Raw genomic sequence first — 25,244 nt, forward strand, 5'->3', positions numbered from 1 at the left:
GCCGGCCACAAACGAGAGACACAGGCTTTTCCGGAGCAGACCCCCGAGAGACGCTCACCCGCTCCTGGACCTCCAGGTCCGCGCTCTGCACAAACTGGGGCAGCCGCTCCACCACGAGCTGGGTGACGTCCTGGGCCGCCTCCGTCTCCGCCGCCCGCTCCTTCTGCTGCAGGATGGACGCGTAGAGCTTGACCACGTTTTGCACGTACACGGCCTGGATGTGGCCGGGTAGGGTAGTGACTTTAGGCCGCAGCATGGCCTCGAGGGTCTGCTGGGGCTCCTGCAGGTGCCTGCGGACAAGAAGGGCCTGATGAGCAGGCCGCCCTGCCACAGGGGTCACGTGGGCGCTCCCCCATCCCCAGGCACCAGGGCAGATGGACAGGACTCTAGGGAAGAAGCCACAGCAACGACGGGACAAGGACAGAGTAGCAGCACACAAAAAAAAAAAAAAAAAAAAAAAAACCCGAAAAGAATACAAAACCAGCTCGACAGCATCGTTGTAGCGACAGAACATCCGCGGCTGCGACGGGCAGGGAGGAGAGGACACTGGGGAGAAAGCCCGTCACCCCGGGCCACGCCGTGACCGGCTCCTCGCTGGGGCTCGTGGTCGGAAATGTGCACTTACAGCCGCGCGGTCCCCAGAGACAGCGGCCCAGGAAGGGGGCCCTGGGGCAGCCGCCAGGGAACCGGGGACGCGGGTCGACCGGCACGCCTCTCCCCGGGGAGCGCACTCACTCGGAGAACTCCCCGCAGATCCAGGCGGCCGCGTAGAGCACCTCGCAGATGCCGTTGCGCTGGGTGCTGCTGGCCACCAGGTGGGCGCTGTCGAGCAGCGCGGACATCTGCGACACGGCGAACTTGCGGATGGCCTTCACGCGGATGGCCACGTCCAGCATCTGCGCGGCGATGAGGTGGCCGTGGCGGGTGCCTTCCAGCCGGGTCAGCTCCACCAGGACGCTGATGTACCTGCAGGAGGCAGCCCTTGAGGAGCGCGCCCCGCGCCGGTGCCCGCCCCCCGGGGCTGTGGGGCACGGACCACTGGAAGTTGGTGATGTGCTGGTAGTTGCACTGGCTGCAGATGTCGATGATCTTGGTGAGCAGCTCGTCGCGGTAGGCCGTGCCCTCGGCCTTGTCCACGTGGCTCATCAGCTTTTTGACGATCTCCACCAGGTTCTTCTTGGACACCTGGGGGGAGGGGAGGAGCCGGTGAGGGAGGAGCCCGGGACGGGTGTGGGGAGCGGGGCGCACAGACCGGGGCGGGGCACACACCATTCCGTACAGGAGGTCGAGGGCCCGCAGGCGGATGGACTCGTCCTTGTCGTCCAGACACTGCAGGACGAGGTCCTTGTGGGCCTGCACGGACTTGGGGTGCGTCCTGAGGATCTTGGACATGGCCAGCAGGCCCAGGTATTTCACTGCGGAGACGGCGAGACACCGTTAGCACGGACGCGCCTTCACAGCCCTCGGGGCCTGTGCGGAGTCAGCGACGACGTGGACGCCGCCAGGACGGGCCGCACGCTGGCCCCCGGGTGTCCTCAACAGCGGGCGCTGCGGGCCAGGTGACCTCCCGCATGCCGGGCGCCACTGCCTCCCCCCGAGCAACCCACACACGGGGTCGCCGAAGCAGGGCAGTGAAGCGCGGGCCTCCACGGGCCAGGTCCCAACAGAGCCTGTTTCTGCAAAAGCCTCGCGGGAGCACGCGGCCCGTGGTCACGACGGTGGGGGCGACGGGGCCCTGTCTGGCCCTTCGCGGGACAGGTCCGGCAGCCCCTGCTGCCAACAGATCTGGACTGAAAACGTGGAGCCAGTGCTCCCGGGCCCTCAGGAGCCCCTGACGCTCCGGTCCGGGCTCCGGGGCGCGTGACAGGCCAGAAGCCCTGATGGAGCGTGTGTACAGAACACGCAGGCGCACAAGCAAGGCCAACGGGGGAGCCCCCCTGGACGGTCCCGGGGGGGCCTCAGGCAGGAGACATCAGTGCCGTCCGGGCCTCATCCTGCAGCTCTCCTCTGACCCCCCGACTGCGTCTCCCCAGCAGCCCCCTCAGCTCCACGCTGGAACTGGGGCTCGGGGACCTCGCCCGGGTCACACCTCCCCAGGGGCGTGGGCACACGACCCACAGTCTCAAACTCCGCCGGCTGAACGCGGGAGGGGCCGTCACCACTGAGTCACACACTGAGACGGCGGTGCACGAGGGCAGCGGGCAGGGGCTGCGGCCAAGCGGAGAAAGACCGGCTTCTTTAAAATGCTGCCGAAGCCCGCGGCACCCCGCGCACACTGGGGGGCACAGCGGAAGAGTCCCAGCGCCTGTGCTCGTGCGGGATCGAGAGCCCCAGCGCCACACAGGCTCCGGGTGCAGGTAGAGAGAGAAACTCACAGTTCTGGTCGGAGTCTTCTATCAATATCCTCAATTTCTGGACACAGAGCTGCAGAGGGGAAGGCGACAGTGGTCACGCCTCTGAGACAACAGTGAATCCCACGACCCCAGGCCTGCCTCGCGCCCTGGTCCGGCTCACAGGTCCTGGGACCAGGAGGGGCAGGGGGACACCCGGCCCTGCTCCCCGCGGCAGGAGGGCGGCCTGTGGGCTCCAACAGGGACATAGTTTGGGGACCGCCCACGTACACACTCCAGGGGCACGAACGTGTGTTCCCCTTGCTCCCTTGTCAACTCCATGGACGCGCGCTGCACAGGGCCTGGCGCAGGGCACGACGCGTTGGGACAGTCAAGGGGGTGGGGGGGCGTACCTGGATGCTGGCGCTGTGGTTCGGCATGCCGGAGGACAGGGAGATGAGCACTGAAACAGAAAACCTCGTCTCAGGGACTCGCCGGTCCTCGCCCCACGTCCTCTGGGGGCGTTGTCGGGGCGCCACACAGCGCAGGCACGCCTGGCACTCTCCCAGGACAGGCCGGCTTATGAGACCGCGTTTGGAACCTGACTCCGGGGCTCCCGCCGCCCTTGCCGGCAGGGGGCTCATGTCCCGGGGCTGTCTGTGCAGACACGAGGTTTGTGCCGAGGACCTGCTCCCCTCCTGGGGTCTGGGGTCTCCGCCCGAGCCCGGCAGAGGCGCCTGCTGACCGACCCCCGGTGAGAACCTGGGCGCTGGGTCTCTGTGGCCAAGAACACAGAGAGCTCCAAGGCAGGCACCCCCGTCCAGGGCAATTTCCAGAGCCTGCTCCACCCCCACCTGAGACCCACGACCCTGCAACGTGCCAGGCCCGCCCTGGCCTACTCCTCCCCGATCTCCTGCCCGTCACCAAGGATAGCTCTGATCCTGCCGCACCTCGGTTTCCCCCATCGACCCCTCCAGACACAGAGAAACCTCTCCACATTCTACGTTGGCTGCCTCTGGGTGCCAGCCTGCCCCAATGCCCACCCGCCCGCCCTCCCTTTCTACTAGCGTCACTGAGCCTCTGAACACCCATGGCCCACGCAGTTCCAATCACAAAGTGTGGACCCCGGGCCAGCCTCCTGTGAATGAATTTCAGGCTGTCCCCGGGGCTGTGAGGAGGGGCCAGAAGGCTGCCTTCCCAAAAGCTTTGGCCAGATAATCAGGCAGAGAGCAGGTGAACCCATGGGCCACTACATCCAGGAACAAGTGACCCAGACGGCAAACTAGGACACGGCCAGCCAGCCTGGGGGCGACTCTGACTCCGCCAAGCACAGCAGGTGGAGGGGCAGACGCACCCCCCAGCGCTCCGTGTGGCCCGCAGCCGGACTCAAACCAGGGAAGCGCCTTCCGATCCCGCCCTGTGAAACCTTCCCATGGTAGGTTCTGTGCTCGAGAGTTCACGGGGGACGGCACGGGGCCGGAGCCTCGCTCTAGAATACTCAGGAAGGAGAGTCTTGCTGGCAGGGGAGGTGCATGGCCGAGGGCGGCAGGACGCGGCACTGGAGGCCGGAGGCGGGCAGGGGCCCTGGGCGCATGTGTCCCACGGCCGGTTGTGGCCCCCGGGGGTCCCGAGGGGGGAGGGCGGGCCCCTCACCTGCGATGACGGTGTTCACGCACTCGTACAGAAGAGACATGGCGGATGTGCTGGTGGAGGAAGAGCAGAGGGTGAGGACTGGGAGGCCCGAGGCGGAGGCAGGCCTGGTGGCCCTGCACGCTCCCGTCGCCTGGGTCCGCGGCAGTCCCCGGGGGACACTAGCCTCCCTTTCTAACTGCCGACGGTGACCTCTGATGTCCCCAGAACCCGTTTTGTGATGTCTGTGAGGGAATGCCACCTGCCCTAAATGTCTCTCCGGACCTGGGACGGCCCCCTGCCCCGCCTCAGGGGCCCACACACAGGTGGGCACAGCACAGACGTCCGTGGCCCCAGTGCTACCCCTGGGGGCGTCCAGTACGGCCCAGGGTGACACCCAAGGGCAGGCACCAGGTGCGTCTACTCCACTCTGACATCCTCCGAGGTGACGCTCTTGATCCCGAGTCAACTAAACCTGACAGCATGGCCGCCACCTGTCCCAGAGAACAGGGGCCATCAGCCCGTCCACACCATCGTCACGAGACTCGTGGCTTCCTGTTAATCCCCTCTGAAGACCACAGAGCCGCACCACATGCAAAGATGCCTGTTGTTTAAAACCAAAGACGCTCTGAGCCCAAGGCCTCACGCAGGGCACGTGGTGCTAGGTCTGATGCGGCCATGAAACCCCCGTTCCTCCCGCCGCCCATCCTCCCAGGTCCCCTGGAGAGATCTCTGGTGCCATCTGCCACTCAGCGTCCATGATTCAAGCACAGGCACCCAGAGTGGAGTGGGAGCTCTTGCAACATTCCAGAACTGGCCAGAGACCCAGCCAGACGGCCAGGGCCTACTGGTGAGCTAGGGGTCTTCCTTCCTTTTGTTTTCACTGGTGCTGTTTCCAAAACGGATTCACAGCTCCCAGTGTCCCGGGAGGGCCGGCATGAGCCTCGGTGGCACAGCTCACGGTCCGGAGCCAAGTCCCATGGCGTGTGTTTGCTTCTTGCCACCAAGACTCTCCCCGGGTCCCCCCGAGGGCCCAGAGGGGGCACGGGGCTGCATGCCGCAGACGAGGTCACGTGGGGGTCGAGGGCTCACCTGTGGATCAGGTTGGTGAGAGGCTCGATCAGCTTCTTGCCCAACCTTGGCTCCAAGGGGGTCAGAGCACCAAACTAGGGACGACAGAAGCCGGGGGGTCACTCGTGGCAGGAACAGAACCGTGCAGACTCTGACCCGCGCCCACACGCCCAGGGGACTCCTAGGACACGCCGGGGCCGTTTTGTGTGGCGAGGAAGGGAAGGTCAGGAGGGATACTTGCCAGTTTGATAATCTTGATGAGGACCCAGTTGTTGGTTGAGGAGGTCATCAGCTTGAAGAACAGGGGGCAAGGGAAAGGTAGTTTTTGGGGTTACGCCTGGCCAGTTCACAGATGACGTTGACTGCGGCCGACTGGACCCCTGTGAAATAAGGGGGTGTCCCATCAGCAAGGGAGTCCCTCTGCAGCAGTTAAAGAGTCTCAACAACACGGGGAGGTGCAGCCTTCTCGAGGAGGGGCGTCCTCCTCAGGCTGGTCCCCCCAAGCGCAGGGAGCCCTGCTCTGTGCCTGGCACACTGCCCATCACCTGTGGGCCGGGTTGAAGTACCAGTCACGTCAGGGTTAGGCTCCCAGCGGCCAAGGCCAAGGCAACAGACACGGCCCGTCGCCTGAGTCTGTGGGCTGCTCCCCTGCAGGTCCCAAGGAACTCCGGGCTCAGGACACCCACCACGCCTGCCGCCTCGCTCCTACTTTCCTGACAAAACTTTCCACGGCCTGTGATTCTCCTGAAGACAAGGCAGGCTCTCCCGAGAGATAAGCTGGGACCTGCCTTGTGTCACAGAAGCCACCTGATACTGCTCAGCCTGGGGAGTCCTCAACGAGGGAAGGATTTGTAGAGGACAAGTAGGCACGAGCCCCGTGGTGGGGACCGGGGCCAAGACACCGGCATCAAGTCATGAGCGCTAAGGTGTGAACAGACAGCGGGCACTCCCCAGTGTGGGGACGGCAGGGGTCTACTGAGAGGCTGGAAAAAGGGCAGCCCAGCGGCAAGGGGACACCCAGCACCCAGAGCTCGGCACCTAAACCCCACACCAACAAACGGGGCCAGGCTCCTTGGAGAAATGGCGGGTTCCAGGCCAGAGCGCGGGAAGCAGGTGCCAGAAGGGAAGGAGGCGCCGTCTGGAGAGATCCCAGGACGCGAGACCGGGACCCAGTGCCCCTTCAACGCTTTCCCTGCAGCATCCTGCACCAGGGGCTCACAGACGCCACGGAGCCCTGCGCCCCCAGCCACCCCCTCGCCAATCGACAAACCGGGATCGGGGTCCTCCAGCTTCTCCTTCAGGCGGGGGAACGCGGGGCGTAGGGACTCGGGGTACTTCAGGAACACCTTGTACATGATCAGGACAGCCTTCTTCCGAATGTACGGCTTGGTGTGCGACATCTGCAGGGATAGAGGTCCAGTCAGCCTCCCCGCCACACCGCTACTCTCGCGGCGCCGGCCCTGCTCACCTCCCCCGCTGCCCCTGTCGCCCTCCCCGCACCCACCCAGCTCACCTGTCCTGCTCACCTGTCCTGCATCTGCCCGAGTCTCCCCTCCATCACCCGAAGGAAAGCCCTCTCTCCAGCTCATCTGGTTTCTGGCCTCCAAGCCAGGCCTGCTCACCTGCTCCACTGCCCCCAGCCCAGGGGTCACGTGATAGTGTCGTGGACAGAACTGAAACCTGGTTCCCTGTGCCTGTGACCCCAGGTCTGCCCTCCGGAGGCTGAGACCCTTGTCATACACTGGCTGGAACCCGATGAGGGACAGACAGAGGGACGGGGCCTCACGAGCCTCCAGCTGCCGAGGCCCGTTCCCACAGCAGGGAGCCAGGGCCCCCTCCACACGTGACCGTCTCGGACTCTTGTCCTTTCGGGATTCTGCTCTGGCCAGAAAGGCCCCCTGCTTCCGACGCACATGGGCCCTGGGGACCTTGCCCCGAGAGAGCTCCCAGCCCCACGACCCAGCACCGTCTGGGCCGGAAGGGCAGAACTCTTGCTCCGGCTCTCGAGAGCCACCAGGGACACGATGTGAACGAGTGGGCGGGGCCGAGTGTGGGCAAAGTCAGTTACGACCGGGCCAGCTGCATGGGGCAGGGCCGAGGCGCACCGGCCCCCGTTCTAGAAGCTGCTGGCACACACAGTCTGAGACCACAGGCTGAGACTGATCCATCCACATGGCAAACAGGCTGACCTGGACGGACGGACCTGTCCGGGGGGGAACGCAGCCGCCCTTCTGCTCTGCCCAGATAAAACCGGATGGGAAAAGGCCTCCCAATTAGCTGAAGATTCAGGTGTACGGCTGGTGCCCCTGAGGACCACGATTTCTAAGAGGACATCTGCGTTTTGGAAAGATGCTCCGACAGCCTAGAGAGGAGCCCTGGGTGGGGTCCTGGCCCTTCAGGTGGACCGAACCACCGGAAGTCAAGTTGTGGCCAGAGGAGAACACGGCATCAGGGGTGGAGCCACAAGAACCACGCTAGCCACGTGCGGGGCCTGCTGCCACAACCGCCACGGCCACCACCGGGCAGGGAGGCGCTAAGTGGCAGGGACGCGCCGGAAGACGTGGGCGCTCGCCCCGGGCCCCGGGCAGGGCTAGTGAAAGAAGGTGACGAAGGGATGTGAGGGTGGACACAGCCGGAGCCCGGGGCCGCACCGGTGAGGGGGTGGGGGACACGGCAACCCGGTTCCCCGTCTCTTCCGGGGGAACCCGGCCCACTCCCACGTGCCCGAGTGTCCCTGGTGTGACGGTTAACCTCCATTTTCCAGGCACCTGGACGGACCAAGTCACGTCACGGGGCAAAGGCCAAGGGGGGGTCGGGTACTCTCGCAAACTCACCAGTGTCATGATGTCGTTGGCCAAGTCTCTGGCAAGATCTGGGGTAACAAAACAGGACAGGCCAGTCAGTGCAACGCCAGTGTCGTACTGGCTGGGGCTGCTCAGGTCCTGGAAAGGGAAGGAGGAGGGTCAGCGGGCAGGTGCCACCCGGGCATCACGGGCTCCCGGCCCGCAGTCTGGGGCTGTGCCTGTCTGAGGAGTAGCGAGCAGCAGCCCATTCTGGGACTGTCCCCGAAGAGCTGGGACGGTGGGAGAGCCGTCCCCGCCCCGTTGGGCACAGAGGCCCACGGCGGGCACCGCCCTCCGCACAGACACAGCCCAGCGTCCCAGGGCCGTGACCACAGGCGGGGCCGAACCTGTACCAGTGCCCGGCTCGCGAGCTGCCCGCCTGTTCGTGACCCCTGTCGTGAGGGGAAGGCACGTCCGGCCGGCCCTAACCACCCCTAACCGCCCCCCAGGCCTGCGGCGGGGGTCCCCAGAGCAGAACCAGGGGCCACTCCTCCGGCCCCGCCCATAGGCATGGCACCTACGGCCCAAGGCTCGTGTTTCGGGCGGGCAGCCGCCAGAGGCCTCTGGTTACACAGCGCAGAAGGGCCCGGCCTCCACGCCAGGGAAACATCGTCTGTGCCAGAAACCTGCCCTGGGGATGCTTTCCTAAGGAACCCCCCAAACCCCATCTATACGTGGTAAAAACAGACTGAGAGGCATTTTAGGAGTTGACCTTCCAGACGGTGGGGACAACCTGAAGAGGCCAACTTCGGAAACCTACTCCAGCCCAGGCTGACGGGACGGAACCAAGGGGGAGCCCAGGCCCTGGACGGCCAGGCTCCGACTTCAGCGAGACTTACGCGGGGCTTTTCAGAGATAGAAGTTTCTGGGGAGGACGCCTGCGTCACCACTAAGTGGGAGGAGCCCCAGCCGAGGGGACGGGGGTGGGGCCAGTCTGCGGAAGCCGTGTTTCAGAAGTGACGGGTTTATTTAAATGACACACGTGGGGGGGCTCAGTCGGTTCAACGTCCAACTCTTCATTTCGGCCCAGGTTGTGATCTCATGGGTTTGTGAGATCGGGCCCCATGTCGGGCTCTGTGCTGACAGCAGAGACCTAAGCGACCTGCCTCTAGCACATGTCCACGCGGAGATGTCTGAACGGAGGTCCTTACAAAGGGGTGGGTGGGGGCACGGCTGCGCCCTGGCACTGGGCCAGAGACCGTTCTCGCCGGGCGGGCGGGCTGGCGCCTGGGGGTCCAAGCAGCTGGAGCCCCCCCCCCCTCCCCCCGGTAGGCTCCCCCAGTGGCCGCTCCCGGCCGGGCTTGCCCCTCGAGGCCCTGTGGCGTCCACTTCCGCCATACAACCTGACCACCGCTACCTCCTCACGACCACGGGCTCGCGTGCTCAGACCAGTGGCCTGGCCCACGCCAAGCGCCCTCACACACCCCGGCCAGGAGCCCGGCCCGGGTCACTGGGTGCCCCCACGAGGGCGACCGCAACTCACGGGGTCCGGCCCGCAAACCCCACCGCCGGTGAGCTCTGCCTCTCCCTGACACCCCCTCACTACTGCACAAAAGATGCTCGAAGCTCTGCGGCCGAGGAAGAAAGTTACCACTCGGTGATCTTCGAGACTAAGACACAAAAACTTACACACGACTGAGATGTGTACGCAGCATGACTAAAAGGGCCCGCGGGCAGGGAGGCCCCTGCGGGAAGGGCGTGCAGCCCCGAGGAGCACTCCCAGAGGGACAGGGACAGGGGCCTGAGACAGCCCTCCAACTCCCAGAGCCCCCCCCCCCCACCCCGGGCAGGGAAGGGGGACGTCTGGCAACCTCCAGCCTCGCCACTGCCCGAGGGCAGGGAGACGGGCCCGCCACACCCCTCCTGGGCGTCTCCTGCCGATGCCGTGGCCACATTCACGAGCCACGGGCTTGCGAGGGGCTTGCGGGGGTCATGACAGCGAGAGCTTGTGGGCCTCGCTGCTTTCGACTCGCCACTCGTTCGGAGGATACTACGGGGACAGGGTGACTCGAGGGCACTCGGTGAGGGCCGAGGATGGCCTACCTTGCGGATCTGGTTCGTCGTCAGCATGATGACGTCAGTCCCCTCGTGAAAGCACTGGGAAGCAGCGAGGTAGCCGATCCGCTGTGAGTCAGACACAGGGCGTCACACACGAGGCAGGGGCCAGGCGCCCTGGGCAGAAGCCCCCAGGCCGCCCCCGAGCTCTGTGCCAAGCAGCCCCCTGGTCAGGCAGTGACAGCCTGCAGCTGGCCGCGGGAACACTGGTGGGCGGGTGCCAGAAAGTCATTTGAGGAGGAGGAGGAGGAGGAGGAGGAGGAGGAGGAGGGGGAGGAAACTGCTCCTGAGTTCCAGACCCGGCCTTTGAAATGCAAGTTCTCATAAGGTCCGCCAGACCAGCCGGTCCTCTCCCCAGCATGTGTCCTGACAGCCTCCTGGGCAGCCAGGAGCTCCCTTTACGATCGAATCCGTAAGTCATCACAAGCACTGGGTTTTCTTAGCACTCGGGTCCCTCTGCCAGGCTGACGCAGACACCTACGTCACACTGGCACACGGACGAGATGCTCTCGTACACGTGCAGAGCGCCTCCCGATTTTGGCAACACAACATTTTGTTTCTTCACCGAGAGTAACCCGTGGGCAGGATGACGGTGTCCTTCAGAGGGAGCGCGGGGCTGACCCAGGCAGTGACCCTTAGGCGGGCGCGAGGCCCGGGGGACCTGGAAATGGTCTCAGCTGCCCGGCTGGTGAGACCCCAGGAAAACTATGGAATGCCCTCAACTGGGCCACACAGACGGTCGATTGTTTTTCAGAATATTTACGAGTTATGGTATCGAGTGAGGAGGCAGCACTCCAGATCCCTCACAAGCCGGACCCCTGCGAGGCGAAGGAAAACGCTCAGAAAGGACCACGAGGCCCTGGGGCCAGGTGACAAGTGGTGGCCTCTGTGCAAGACCGTCAGTGCTTTGTCGTTTTTTGGACGGTTACACATTTATCTTTACTGGCGTTAAAAAATACAGGGCACCAGGGTGGCTCAGTCAGTTGAGCATCTGACGTTGTTCAACTGAGGTCATGATCTCACGGTTCATGGGCTTGAGCCCCGCATCTGGCTGTCTGCTGCCAGCTCAGAGCCTGCTTCGGATCCACTGCCCCCCCCCCCGCCCCCGTCCCTCCCCCGTGCACACGCTTTCTCTCAAAAATAAACACTAAAAGTAAGATACACAGACATAATCCTACGAACCCATCATTTCACTGACATTCCTCGAAGTTGAAAAAGGAAATCACACAAATGGCGTTAACAAATAACGTGACAAACGTGAGCTGGTGATGTTTGAGGCGTGGAGGTCTGATTGGAACAGGCGGCTCGTGTCCCACACTCTGTTTCTGCGTGGCCCCCGGCCACGGACACCCTCACCCTCTGCCACCACGCGGTTCAGGTCTCAAAGCAAGCTCGCCCGCCTCACCTTGAACGTGAACTTGGAGGCGCTCATCACTTCTATGATGTTGAAGGCAGCCCAGCTGATGTCATAGCCCAACATTTGTAACTGTTGAAGAGACAGGCGCAGTGATTTTCACTCACACGCCGAGGCTTGAGCCCCAACGTCCAACGTTCTGTCTCAGCTCCTATAGGACCGCCACACGCTTCCCGAACAGGCGGGCCTCTCCGCGCACACACCCCGGGGCATTTCATTTCTTCTTCTGACGGGCTTGCCTCCCCATTGAAAACCACAGGACCACGTTAATCACAAACACAGGAGGAAGGCCTGTGGTTGAAATACTCGCGTCCAGGAGTACTGGCTAAAATTCCCCACAGCCTCAAAGTGACGAGGCGCCCCTGGCAAGCCTTCCACCTCCCTTCTGACCAGCAGAGGGGCCAGAAGAGGGGGGCCTGGCCCGGGCCAGGCGGGGCCCGCCACGCCCCGAGCCCCAGGGTCGTCGCGGCGTGCCTTCCCTCGACTTTGTGCCAAGGCCGGCCCCTGGAGCTGACGGTGTCCATGTCTGGCAGGCACGTAGAAGCAGACGGTGGACGGACAGACGGGTGGACAGAAGGACGGGTGGAGGGATGGCGGACGGCGTCGGGGTTGGGGGGGCACCGCCCGAGCAAACGGTCCGCGGTACTTACGTAGGTCAGCTTGCAGACTGCGTTGGCTTTTACTGCAATGTTGTCTTGCTTCAGCTCTTGCTTGATTTCATCAATGCACTGAGAGATATACTTTGCCTGCGAGGGAAGCAGACAGCGTTGGAAAATCGCAAGTGTCTAAAACGGTCAAGAAAGCAGGCAAACACAAGAGGCCGCCCGCCGTGCGATTCCGCTGCCGTGAAACACCCCGAGCAGGCACATTCACACACACAGGAAGCAGGCTGGTGGGTGTCGGGGGCTGGGGAGGGGGGCTGGGGTGACACAGTGCTCTGAAGCTCACTGCGGTGACGGCTGCCCAACTCCTGAACGCACCAGCGAGAAACCGCACGGGTGACTCGTACAGCACGCAAGCGTCTAATAGAGCTGGCACTTAAAGAAGCCACTTCGGCAAGACGCCCGGGGGTCCCTCAGTCCTGAGAGGACAGGACGACGGTGAGAGCCGGACTCCCTGCCACGGAAGCAGGTGCCGCGACATGTTATTCCATTTTCGCAACTTGTGTGCACAGCTGACGTTTCCCTTCTCTTTCTTTTTAAGCGACGTCTGCACTCAACGCGGGGCTTAACTCACAGCCCCGAGACCAAGAATCCTATGCCCTCTTCTCATTGAGCCGTCCAGGCGCCCCCTAGCGGTGGTTTTCTGTGTCGCCACGCTTTAAAAGTTAAAAAAGAACTTCAACACAGAACAACATTAAGACACGCGGTCCTCTAGTTTTAACAGCTGGCACTGAGCCTCGCACAAGGCCCGGAAGTAACCCCAGGTCCCGCCGTCCACCCGCTGACGCCGGCTGCTCGAACCCAGCTCTCCCGTCCGGTCCTGCCCTGGCGGCAGCGAGCTCGTCTGGGCGTCTCCGTGGCGCCCGCTGGCTTCTCTCAACGGGCACCATGTCGGGGCGCGTGCCCGCGGTAGCACAGGGTCTGTGCCTTGCTCTGTCTCCCCCACACGCACGTAGGCCACCTCGTGTTTATCCGTTTGAAGGATGGACACTTGCAAATTGCCCACCTTTTCAACTCCAGGAGTCACGCCACAGGGGTTGTGGGGACACGGTTTGAGGATTCCCTTGGGTTTCCTTGCTGATTCAGCACGTCTACCACTCAAACGGGCTTGACCCGAAGCAGTACTGACACACGAAGTCAAGAGCCACTGGCGTGCCCCTCTGGGGGGGGGGGGGGAGGGGGAGCACAAGGCTCCTTTCACCCCTGCCCCAAAGAGGCCTCAGAGAGGAGCCACGAAGCGAGTGGCCACCGCAGGGCTCGGACCGAGTTTGTCGGGTCAGTGCCCCAGCCCCGCACGTGCCCAGCACTCCATGCAGCACAAGGAGCCTCCCGTCTGTTATGTGGCCAACAGCAACCACCGCTAGGATGTGCCCAGTTGGGCACCTGCCGGCAGGACTCAGTGGTCAGCCCCTGGATGCCGTCCCCAGGGTGACCGCATCCCGAGAGACCAGGGTGGCAAGCCCATGGCGGACTCCTGCTCCAAGTGTCCTGTATGCTGGCCGTGCACCCTGCACTCCCGTCCCCCGAGGCCACACCCCGCTCGGCCCCGAGACGCTCCTCTGCCTGAAGCACAGGCTCCTGGGGACAGGAGCCATCGGAGCCCTCTCTCAGCCAGGGAAGAGCTCATGAATATTTCACGATCGAGAGTCGGTGCAATGGAGCAGGTGTCACTGTATCCTTCCAACAGGCTTCCAGTTACTAAATCCCACTTGGGAATCTTCACTTGCTGTCCCTGCACACAGATGGCCCTTCTTGCATCCTGGATCATGACCGTTAACCATTTAAAAGGGGAAAAAATAGGGGGCTGTCTGGCTGAATGGGTGGGCATCCAACTCTTGATCCCAGGGTCGAGAGTTCAAGCCCCACACTGGGCGCGGAGCCTACTCTGAATGAACAAATGAACGAAATGGAAAGAACAGGCAGACAGTGACAAGTGTGGGGGGACTCACGCTTACGCACGGAAGACAGGGCCAGGTGATGGCCCGGCAGCGCTCCCAGGCGCGCACTCAAGAACGGGGGGGCTGACCGTGCAGTGGCAGGACTCGTGTTGGCCCCCAAGCACGAACTCAAACGTTCTGCTGCTGCTGACGCGTTTGCACACAGTCCAGGGACCTCCCCACCCCGGCTTTCGGGAGAGCCAGGCAGAGTCCACTTCTGCCGCCGTCCACAGAGCTCCCATCAGTCCCAGGCGCCCCCAGGTACGGCTTTAAAACGACTATCTGGAGACAAAAGCACCGGGTAATGTCTCTCCTGGCTTTTATCTCAAGCACCCCACAGAGCAGCCAAGGCCTGGGGCTCCTGGCTTCCAGAACCAGAACACAGGGCAGCTGCCACTCAAGGAAGGAAATCCCAGGGGGAGGGGGACTGGTGAGGGGGGTGACGCTGCCCACACGCTAACGTAGAAACTCAGCCCAAATCCGAGGCTGACCCCAGAGCTAGGCATGCACGGCACGTTCCAGCTAAAGCAAAAAGAAACGAACACACTGCACCCGCCCCCTGCCCACAGCGAGGAGGGCAGAGCTGGAGTCTCAGCCCAGACAACAAGCTAAGTGCCCCTTAAAGTAACCCTGCCCCCCAATCAACACGCCTCAGAGAAGATAACCCAGTCTGGAGCCTCCAAGAACGTGTCAGTCACAACGTCCAGGACTCGGTCTGAAGCTACTCAAAACAAGAAACAGGACCATGTTACCCGTACCCAAGAAAAAGAGACGATCCACGAACACTGGCCTTGAGGTAGCCCAAAGGATGGGATTAGCACACGAAGGTTTCAACTCGGCCACTGTGACCGTGCTCCCAGGAACCAGAAAAAAGGAGGCGCTCACAAAGAAGAAGAGGAGGACAGATCTCAGCAAACACAAGTGGTATAAAATAAGCAAGCGGAGGTTCTAGAAAGATAATTTCTGAAACAAAGAATGCACGGAACAGACTGAAGGCCAAATTGGAGCTGGAGAGAGAAGTCAGCGCGTTTGAAGGGGCGACAATAGTAACCGTCCGGTCTGAAGGGGAGAAAAGTTCGAAAAAAGAGAGGCAGAGCCCCAGGTCTGTGGGACAAGAGCGCGTGGCAGGACAGGCATGTAACCGGTGTCCCAGGAAAGGAAGGGTGGGACAGAGAACACATCTGGAACGAGAACGGCTGAAACTCCCCCACGTGTAGTGAGAGATGTACACGTACAGGTTCAAGCAGCTCACTACCAACCAACAGAAAACTAAAAGAAAACCACACCCACACATCCCCAAGTCCAACGGCCAAAAACGGAAAATTTGGAGAACATCTTCGTTTATTTGTTTGTTTAGGTCTCTATGCCCACCGTGGGGCCCAAACTCGCAGATCAAGAGCCACGTGCTGCACTGGCTGAACCGGCCAGGCCGATGACCTCTGTCCCCGCACCTCGGGGCACTCCCGGGGGGAGGGACACGTGAGCCTGCTTGAACTGGAGCTGTGGGTACAGAGGAGGCGCCTGGCTCGCGGCCCGCGCACCTGGGAAAGGCAGGGAGGTGACGGAGGACCGGAGAGCACGTGTTCACGCAGGAGGATTCAGTACTGACCTCAAACGGGGTCGCAGTGAGTCGGAGGAAGGAAAGCGGAGCCCCGGGGCCACGTTAATCTCTCATTTACACGCAGCATCAGTAACAAGGAACGGCCTGGTCAGGGTGGGCGGGCGGATCGGGATCTGCGTCCAGACAACGCTACTAAAAACATACGTTAGGGGCGCCTGGGTGGCTGGGTCGGTTAAGCGTTGGACTTCGGCTCAGGTCATGATCTCGCCGTCTATGGGTTTGAGCCCCGCGTCGGGCTCTGTGCTGACAGCTCGGAGCCTGGAGCCTGTTTCAGATTCTGTGTCTCCCTCTCTCTCTGCCCCTCCCCTGTTCATGCTCTGTCTCTCTCTGTCTCAAAAAATAAATAAACGTTAAAAAAAAAATTTTTTTTAAATAAATAAATAAAAACATACGTTAGAAAGAGCTTAAAGCCTAAGGTACGAATAGCTACGTATCCTTGACGTTTCGTAAAAAAGAAAGAAATCCGAGGGGTGAGCATGATTCGGACTCTCAAACAGCAAACCAAGCACTGAAATGGACAATGCCCTCTCTGCACCTTCTTCGCTAGAGAATTTAATTTCCAACAAAGGACACAAACTTCCCTTCTACAGGACTCCTCAGGTCTACTGTAAGTAGCCATCTCGACCCTGGCCACCTAGCAGGCACTTTCTCCCCATAAACGCACCGGCGGCCCCATTATCGACATCCCCACCCAGCACCGAACGTGACAAACCACGGTCCACAGCGGACACGAGGTCACTCCCGGTGCGGCACACCCCGTGGGTTCGGACGAATGTCACGGACACCTGCCCACCACCACGGTGTCGTCCGGAGTAGACCCACGGCCCCGAAATTCCCGTGCTCCTCCCATTCACCCTCCCCCACCCCGGCAGCCGTGCCTCCGTGGTCCTGCCTTGTCCAGAACAGCCTGGACTTGGAACCACCCCGTGTGTCGCCTGCTCAGCCTGGCTTCTGTCACCGAGTGCCGTGCGTCTGAGGCTCCTCCGTGGCTCTGTGCGGCTCGATGGCCCGTTTTTAGTGCCGGATGGGCCACGGTCTGTCTGTCACCCGCGTGGACCACTTCGTCCATCCGTTCACCTGCTGAGGGGGCAGCACACTTGCTCCAGCCCTTGACGTTTTCACAAGGTTCTCTGGACTGTCCCAAACACGTCAGCTCTGTCCGCGGGCCCCACTGGCTCCCCGGCTCAGGGTCTTGGAGCCCACACCACCCTGTCCACGAGCGTGAGCCCCGGGCCCCTTACTGGCTGAGACCCCTAGAGCCTGGCATGCACGGGATGCTCCGCCGGAGTGGAAATCAGTGTCCCGAGCCACTCGAGTTTCTCAGAGCAGAAAATGTCAAGTCCTCACGACAACTGGGACAGGGTGGGGACGACTTTCTCCGCCTCATGAAGAACAACCAGGGTGCTGACCACCATCACCATCATTTCGATACGTTTTAACCCCAAAACGTAGGAAAAGTCGGTTGGGAAACGAAGGAAGCTGTTCTACCGACCACACTCGAGTGTCAGCAACAACTCAGGATGCCACGCTAGCGTTTTGCCCTGGACGGGCTCCAACGCCCCTGCGGCCAAGAGGAGCCGCGGCAACCTCGGGGAAGGCCTCCCGCGACGCCCCAGACCCACTCAGTCCCAGTAGCTGGAGACAGTGTGACTCCGGCAGCCTCCCAGCCCCACCCCTCTCCCCTCCCCCACAGCCAGCCCCCAGCACCCCCCCCCCAACCCTGCACACACTACAGGCGGTGCCTGGCAGCCACATGGCCATTCCTGTCACCTTCATGGCCCGCGTCACCCTCGGCTCTCACACAGGACAGACGACCAAGGGGTACCAAGGTCCACCTAAGGGGCAGGAACGCTATTCAAAACACTTTGATGCAAATCCATGAAGACAGAAGCAGATCCAGGAGGCTGGGGGGGGGGGGGTGGGGAAGTATCTGTAGATGGACACGGGTTTCTTTTGGGTGTGACGGAAATGTCCCAAAGTGACATTGTGCTGACAGCTATGCACCGTTTTTTTGGCGACAGAGAGACAGAGAGAGGCAGAGAGGGAGAGAGAGAATCTCAAGCAGGAGCCACGCTTAGGGTGGAGCCCGACACAGAGCTCGATCTCACAACCACGACATCATGACCTGAGCCGACATCAGCCGGAGCAGCGGCCAGAAGCCAGCGGCAGGGAGCTCGGTGGCAGGCAGAAGCAAGCGCCGGGCAGGGACTCGAGTTGAGGAGATAAACTCACCAGCAAAGAGTTCACTCAAAGAATTTCAGGCAGTTACGTTAACTGAACCGCGGAACGTGCTATGTGCCATCACCCCGCAACTGACGAGGATGAGGAGCGAAGCAAATCTGGAAAGCACACCCTCTGCGTCTGCCCGCGAACAGCCTTCCTCGACTGCCACACGCAGGGGGGGTCCCCGCACAACCCGGACCCGGCTGTGACGCCGTCAGGTGGCCACACCGCCTGGTCAGTACAGAGCCCCGTCCACGTGGTCACCCGTGCTCTGAATGACCCCCTCCTCTCGGGCCCGGCTAAGGTGCCAAAGCAGCACAGGGAACCCAGGGAAGCACCCGGTCGTGGCCGGGTCACGGTCACGTTTACCAGTCGAGTACGTACCAGAGGGTGTGACAAACGACAGACACACACAGGGAGGGCTCCAGGAGGGTCCCGCGTGTAGGAGTGGGCCAGCCGCCGCGTCGCCCTCCCAGCGGGGATGCTTTCACCAAGACCCTCCCCCAACACACAGTTTGGAGAGGTTTGCACAGGCGTCGTCACCCAGGCGGGATAGGTCGTTAATTCAATCCCTGGCCCATCTCCCCTCCCAGAAGATGGCCCACCCAGGAGCCACCAAGTCATCTCATTAGGACGAAAGTCACTCCTGTCACCCAGGAAATGCCGAGAGATCTAGGAGCTCAGGGTCAGGAACAGGGTCAGAGACCAAAAAATAAACGAGGATGTTCCTAGTACTTTTATTGCTTAGGAAATTACAAAGATTTTAGAAACTCTGCCTAGAGCCAGAGATGAGGACCAAAATATATGTTTCCTTTTTTTGAATTAAATTTTGTTTAACGTTTATTTCTGAGACAGAGAGAGAGAGAGAGAGAGAAAGAGAGTTGCACACAGCGTGCAAGCAGGGGAGGGGCAGAGAGAGAGAGGGGGAGACACAGAATCCGAAGCAGCTCCAGGCTCCAAGCTGTCAGCACAGAACCCAACGCGGGGCTCGAACCCACGAACCACAAGATCATGACCTGAGCTGAAGTCGGACGCTCAACCGACTGAGCCACCCAGGAGCTCCGATCTCCTGTATCACAGTACCACAAGGCCCAACAACATGGTGACAATGTGGGAAACACAGGGTGCTCGGAAAAAGGGAAGAACGTTAGGGAATTCAGGGAGATTTTTCTTATCAATTTGGGTCAGAGATTCTCCTGGGCAACGTCTGGGGACATCTGTGGTTGTCAGACTGAGGGCGCTCCTGGCATCGAGTGGGCGGGGCCAGGGATGCTGCTCAACCCCCACAGAGTCTGGGCCAGCCCCCCAGAAAATGATCCAGTCCTGAATGTCAGCAGTGCCGAGGGAGAGATCCTGATTTAGGGTAATGACCAACGTTATTAAAGAAAAGGAAACAGGGGCGCCTGGGTGGCGCAGTCGGTTAGGCGTCCGACTTCAGCCAGGTCACGATCTCGCGGTCCGTGAGTTCGAGCCCCGCGTCAGGCTCTGGGCTGATGGCTCAGAGCCTGGAGCCTGTTTCCGATTCTGTGTCTCCCTCTCTCTCAGCCCCTCCCCCGTTCATGCTCTGTCTCTCTCTGTCCCAAGGATGAATAAACGTTGAAAAAAAAAAATTAAAAAAAAAAAAAAAAAAAAAAAAGAAAAGGAAACAAACTGGGGCACCTGGGTGGCTCCGTCGGTTGAGCGTCCGACTTCAGCTCGGGTCATGATCTCGCAGTTCGTGAGTTCGAGCCCCGTGTCGGGCTCTGTGCTGACAGCTCAGAGCCTGGACCCTGCTTTGGATTCTGTGTCTCCCTTGCTCTCTGGGCCTCTCCCACTTGTTCTCTCCCCCACCCCCCCCAAAATAAACAGACATCAAAAAAAAATTTTTTTTAAAGAAAGAACAGGAAAAGAACTCAGTTCAAACTTCGTACCTTTATTCTCCCTAGAAGTCATTAAAACAAAAGGATTTCTCCCAAACGGAGTGCCTGCCCTGGGCCAGACAAGACACGTGCTTCAACAACAGTCCCAAGACCAGATCCCATCTTGGTTCTACGTGCACCTCGCAGCCTGGCGGGTCCCACAAACCTCCTGGGCTGAACCCCAGGAAACTGCCATTTTTGAGATGAGAAACAACAGAATATGAGCTCTTGCATACAGTTCAGCCTTTTTTTTTTTTTTAACGTTTACTTATTTTTGAGACAGAGAGAGACAGAGCATGAATGGGGGAGGGTCAGAAAGCGGGAGACACAGAATCTGAAACAGACTCCGGACTCTGAGCTGTCAGCACAGAGCCCGACGCGGGGCTCGAACTCACGGACCGCGAGACCATGACCTGGGCCGAAGTCGGACACTTAACCGACTGAGCCACCCAGGCGCCCCAGCCTTTTTTTTTTTTAATGTTTATTTTTGAGAGAGAGAGAGAGAGAGAGAGAGAGACACAGGGTGAACGGGGGAGGGGCAGAGAGAGAGAGAGACACAGAATTGGAAGCAGGCTCCAGGCTCCCAGCTGTCAGCACAGAGCCTGACGCGGGGCTCGAACCCACAAACTGTGAGATCACGACCTGAGCTGAAGTCAGACGCTCAACCGACAGGAGTCCCCAGGCCCCTACAGCTCAATCTTAATCCTAGGTTACATCTCATTTCAAAATATTACTCTACACAAACTGAATTTTTAAAGTTCTGAAACACCAGTTAAGTGGTTTGGAAATGTTTATACCCAAGCCAGAACACTACTACTCAGATACTAGTGGATCCAATCAGGGCCTGTGCCTAACAATGTGAAGCCACTTCAATGAGGGGGGGCGGGGGGCAAGCAAATAAACTAAAGCACATCCAGACTAGGGAGATGTTAAAAATACCGTGGGACGTCTTCATACACTACATCCTGGGAAGCAGAAAGGACCACGACACTACAAGCAAGATGCACACGGAATCTTTTTTTTTTTTTTTAATGTTTTTTTTTGAGAGAGAGAGAGAGGGAGAGGGAATGAGCGGGGGAGGGGCAGAGAGAAGGAGGGGACAGAGGATCCAAAGCAGGCTCTGTGCTGACAGCAGTGAGCCCGATGTGGGGCTTGAACTCATGAACCGTTAGATCATGACCTAAGCTGAAGTCAGACACTCAACCAACCGAGCCACCCGGGCGCCCCCAACAGAACCTTTTTTTCAAGTAATCTCTACACCCAAGTGGGGCTCAAACTCACAACTCTGAGATCAAGAGTCACCGCTCCACCACTGGGCGTGGCCAGGCACCCAGGATGCAGAACGAAATCTCAACACTCGGAAATGCCCATCATTTCTCAGCACAGAAAAAACACTCAAAACATATACCCCAAACTGATTTACAGGGAAGGAGCATTCCCCCGTTTCTTTAATAAACATCGAGTATGTTTTTAAAAGTATGGGTGTGGTTTTTTTTTTTTTTTTTTTTTCAACGTTTATTTATTTTGGGGACAGAGAGAGACAGAGCATGAACGGGGGAGGGGCAGAGAGAGAGGGAGACACAGAATCGGAAACAGGCTCCAGGCTCTGAGCCATCAGCCCAGAGCCTGACGCGGGGCTCGAACTCACGGACCGCGAGATCGTGACCTGGCTGAAGTCGGACGCTTAACCGACTGCGCCACCCAGGCGCCCCAATATGGGTGTGGTTTTACAACCTAAAAAGATTGAAAAAGCAGCTTTCCCCCAAATATGAAGACTACCCAGAAGAATAACTTAGGGGCGCCTGGGTGGCTCACTTGGTTAAGCATCCAACTGTGGCTCAGGCCATGACCTCACTGTAGGTTTGAGCCCCATGTCGGGCTTTGAACCGACAGCGCGGAGCCTCCTTAGGCTTCTTTCTCGCCCTCTCTCCCTGCCCACTCCTGCTCTCTCTCCCTCACAATCAACATTAAAAAAAACTTAAACACAAACTTTAGAAGTCATTTGGGGTCCCCCCCCCGTCATACCCAAAGTTTAGAAGCAAGGATATCCACGAGTGGATTTTGCCCTCCCTGCCAACATGATTTGTGCTGTATCTTAAGGATTAAAAATAAACTAAGCACCCCAGACACATATGAATTCGACCATTGTTTTCAAACTTTTTGGACTCATTTTGAGCAACGTGTTTCCGTAGTAACCCAATACACGTGCACGCACACACTTAGCTGAAATGAGCTTCAATAAACAGCAGTTACCCTATGCGCATGCAGGACTGGGATTTTCTAGCTTCTTTTTCAACATAACTCGTTAAATTGAATTCACAACCCACTAAGGGGTCAGAGGCTGAGGTCTGGAAATAGCCAAGCAGACAGCTTCGTGGGTGACCCAGTGTAAACCCGCATTACGTCACCCACGGCATCCTCAGAAGCACTTGAAGGGGGTAGCTGACACCGACTCAAAAATGTTTTTTTTTCATGCTTATTTGTTTCGAGAGAGACACAGAGTGCAAGCGGGAGAGGGGCAGAGAGAGAGGGACACACACGATCCGAAGCGGGCTCCAGGCTCCCAGCTGTCAGCACAGAGCTGGACCCGATGCGGGGCTCAAACCCACGGACCTCGAGATCACGACCTCAGCCGAAGTCGGACGCTTAACGGAGGGAGCCACCCAGACGCTGTCACCCCCACTTTGTATCAGAGGCACTTCCCTCGTCACCCAGTCAATAAGCCCGAGAACTTGGACGCAAGCCTCCCGATATCCAACAGCACGACTGAATCACCACAGATCACGCTGCATTTCCACGTGGCCTTTCAAGGCCCCGTCGAGCCTCATTTGTAGGATGCCACACCGAAGATTTCGGCTAAAACCTATTATCAAGCCAACTCTGGAGTGCGCTAAACTGCCGCGGAGAAAGCGCCTGGTGTCGAGTCCTCACTGGGGTGCGGTGGGGAAGCAGGGGAGGACCCAGCGCAGCCAGGGGGTGGAGAACACCCCAGCAACCAGCCTCCAGGTCACCCCGATCTGTTGACGAGGAACCCGGGGGGGCCAAGACACCACATCCCGTGGGAATCGCCCACAGGTGGAGGGCAGGACCCACACAGACACCGGCCTTCGAAGACTCTTCCCCCTCCAGCATCCCCGTGGAAAGGGCTCCAAGCCCGCGGAAAGGTGCCAGCGATTCTCAATGAATCAACCTCGGCTCAGGGAACTGCCCGGGGACAGCGTGCTTCCCCCAAACACCGGGCGCCCGAACTGGAGCGGCCTCGGTGCCTCCTCGCAATCCCAGAACAGGCGGCCCAGCAACATCCGCTAACCCAGGGAAATCAGGAGGACAACCAGCGCACAAAAGAAACGTGCGGGGTGAACAGGTTGCAGATTCACTCGGCCCCTCCCAGCTGGGAGAGACAGAACCCAGGCCAACCAGCCCCTCTCCCGTCAGCGAACCTGAAGGCCAGGACCCAGTGAGACGCGCACCGGAACCACCCCTGCGAGCGGGAGCGGCTAACGGTGCAAAACCAGGGATAGCCAAGGAAGGATAGGAGGGTGCAAATGACTGCCCAGCGAGGTCACGCCCGTTCTGAAAAAGTGCACCGGCCGCAGGAACTCGGGCCGGCACACGGCCCGGGGGGCTGCGGGTGCCTCGGGCAAATTCCCTCCCTTCCCTGCACTTCCCACCCTGGCGTGCCCGACTTCCCCGGCGCCATTGTGAGGAGGGCGGATGGCGTCGGGCAGTGGGACCCGTGGGACCCGCACCGCACGCAACAACCGCCCGCCACCGGGCAGCCTCCCCCTCCACCTGGGAAAGCGGGGTGCGCCTTCGTGACCCCCTGTGCAAGTGTGGGCTGACACCTCCTCAAGGAAGCCGGCGGCCTGGTGGCCACTGACCGTCCCCGTTCCTCTCAAATCTAGGTCACTGGCTGGGGGGAGGGGCGCAGGGAAGGAAACGGGCCCACGGTTACGATTTTACTTGTGGACAGCCTTTTCCTCGCCCCGACTTTCGGCTTTCTGGTTAAAGTCGGCTTCCCCATTCCAGGACCCCCCAGCGGCTTCCTTATTTTGAGTCAGGGCTCCCGCGGTCTCCCCTCCCTCCCTGAGAGGGGCGGCTCCACCTTCCCGGGGACGCGGGCCCAGGAGGCAAGGCCCGATTCCCGGACCGGGCCCCAGAGGGCCACCCGGACGCGTACCAATCCCATTATGGGTTCCTCCGGGAGCGGCCCGCGGAGAGGAGGGCCCCCCAACCAGGAGTCTAGAGGCCTGGAGCGGAGTTAGAGCCCCCCAAAGTCTCTTCCCGGGCCACCTGCGGCGACGGGGAGGCGGGCTTCCATCGCCCAGAGGGTAAACTGAGCCTACGGGGGTGGGGGTGGGGGGAGGGCACCCAGCGGCAGGGCCCCCAGGTGATCCGACAACACACGGGAGGTACGGGAGGTCCTGAGAATCGCGGCTCGCGTCTGTCAGGGGGTAAACTGAGGCTCAGGGAGAAAGAGGCGAGCGGCGGCCCGGGTCGCAAGCAGGCGGGGCTCGAGGCCTCGGGGGCGAGCAGGAGGCCGGAGTCGGGGTCCCGGGTGGTACTGGCGTCGGGGTCGGGCAGAGCCAGGCCGGCCCCGTGCGGCGCGCCGGCTCACCTCGTCCTCTTTGTGGTTGCGGATGCCGCGCACCAGGTCCTGCAGGTTCTTGTCGAACATGCGGTCGATGCTGCCCTTGACCATCTTGAGGGCCATCGCGGCGGACGCCGCCGGGCTCGAGCCCCGGGAGGCCCGCGGCAGGGCACCGTGCGGGGGCCCGGGGGCCGCGCCTGCCGCCCGCGGAGCGCTGCGCTGCCGGCTGCCGCGGTGGCGCGGGCTCCCAGGCCAGGTCGGCGGCTGTCCGCGGGGCGGCGGCGGCGGCGGCGGCGACCCGCTCCGCAGGCCGCGCTCGCACTCCCGCTCCCCTCCGGCTCCGCGCCGCGCCGCTGGCAAATGGCGGACAAGATGGCGGCGGGTCAGCTGACGACAGGAGCCCAGGCCCGGCGACCCGCCCCCGGAAGCCCCGCCTCCCCCTAGGGCCCCGCCCCTACATCTCCAGGCCACCACGTTTCCCTGGCGACGCCTGCCGCCCAATGGAAACGCAGACAACGCCCTCACCGTCCGCTTAGCTTCGCACGCTCCGGCTCAGGGCTCTTCTCTGTCATTGGCCAGCGGCCCCCATAACTCCACCCACTTCCTTGTTTCGGGTTCTAACCACGCCCTCCAGGAGCGCCCTCCCTGCCCCGCCCCTGAACCAAGTGACAGCAGTGGGTGGGGCCTGCTGTGGGCGGGGCTCCCACGTGGAGCTTCTCAGGCAAGTTCCTGGGAAGGAATCCAGCTCCGCCTTTCCTGAATCGAAAAGCTGACACTGCTCGAGAAGCCCCAAACCCGACGCAGCGGGCAGCGGATGCGGTGCCTCCAGCGCGTCTCCGAAAACCCCGTGACACGGGCAGGACGGGAATAACATGTCCACGTGGAGGAACGGAGGCCGGGAGCTGGAGGTCCAGCGAGGCCGGTTGGCTCCGCACACATTCGTGGGGGCCTACTGGGTGCCAGGCGACGA

General features: G+C 61.0%; 1 protein-coding gene across 1 annotated transcript in view; it reads right to left on the reverse strand.

The window, feature by feature from the left end:
- Nucleotides 1-24,635, reverse strand: part of AP3D1 (adaptor related protein complex 3 subunit delta 1) — a 37,955-nt gene extending 13,320 nt beyond the window's left edge. Inside the window, 16 exon segments of the mRNA XM_045491313.1 lie at nucleotides 59-290; nucleotides 736-966; nucleotides 1,037-1,185; nucleotides 1,270-1,415; nucleotides 2,376-2,424; nucleotides 2,744-2,793; nucleotides 3,984-4,033; nucleotides 5,052-5,125; nucleotides 5,272-5,339; nucleotides 5,342-5,410; nucleotides 6,301-6,430; nucleotides 7,865-7,972; nucleotides 9,917-9,997; nucleotides 11,334-11,414; nucleotides 11,993-12,088; nucleotides 24,302-24,635. Coding sequence (XP_045347269.1) covers nucleotides 59-290; nucleotides 736-966; nucleotides 1,037-1,185; nucleotides 1,270-1,415; nucleotides 2,376-2,424; nucleotides 2,744-2,793; nucleotides 3,984-4,033; nucleotides 5,052-5,125; nucleotides 5,272-5,339; nucleotides 5,342-5,410; nucleotides 6,301-6,430; nucleotides 7,865-7,972; nucleotides 9,917-9,997; nucleotides 11,334-11,414; nucleotides 11,993-12,088; nucleotides 24,302-24,397 — 1,710 coding nt within the window. The 5' untranslated portion in view covers nucleotides 24,398-24,635.
- Nucleotides 24,636-25,244: the final 609 nt, after the last annotated feature.

The sequence above is a fragment of the Leopardus geoffroyi genome, chromosome A2 (assembly GCF_018350155.1).
Source record: "Leopardus geoffroyi isolate Oge1 chromosome A2, O.geoffroyi_Oge1_pat1.0, whole genome shotgun sequence".
Classification (NCBI taxonomy): Eukaryota; Metazoa; Chordata; class Mammalia; order Carnivora; family Felidae; genus Leopardus; species Leopardus geoffroyi.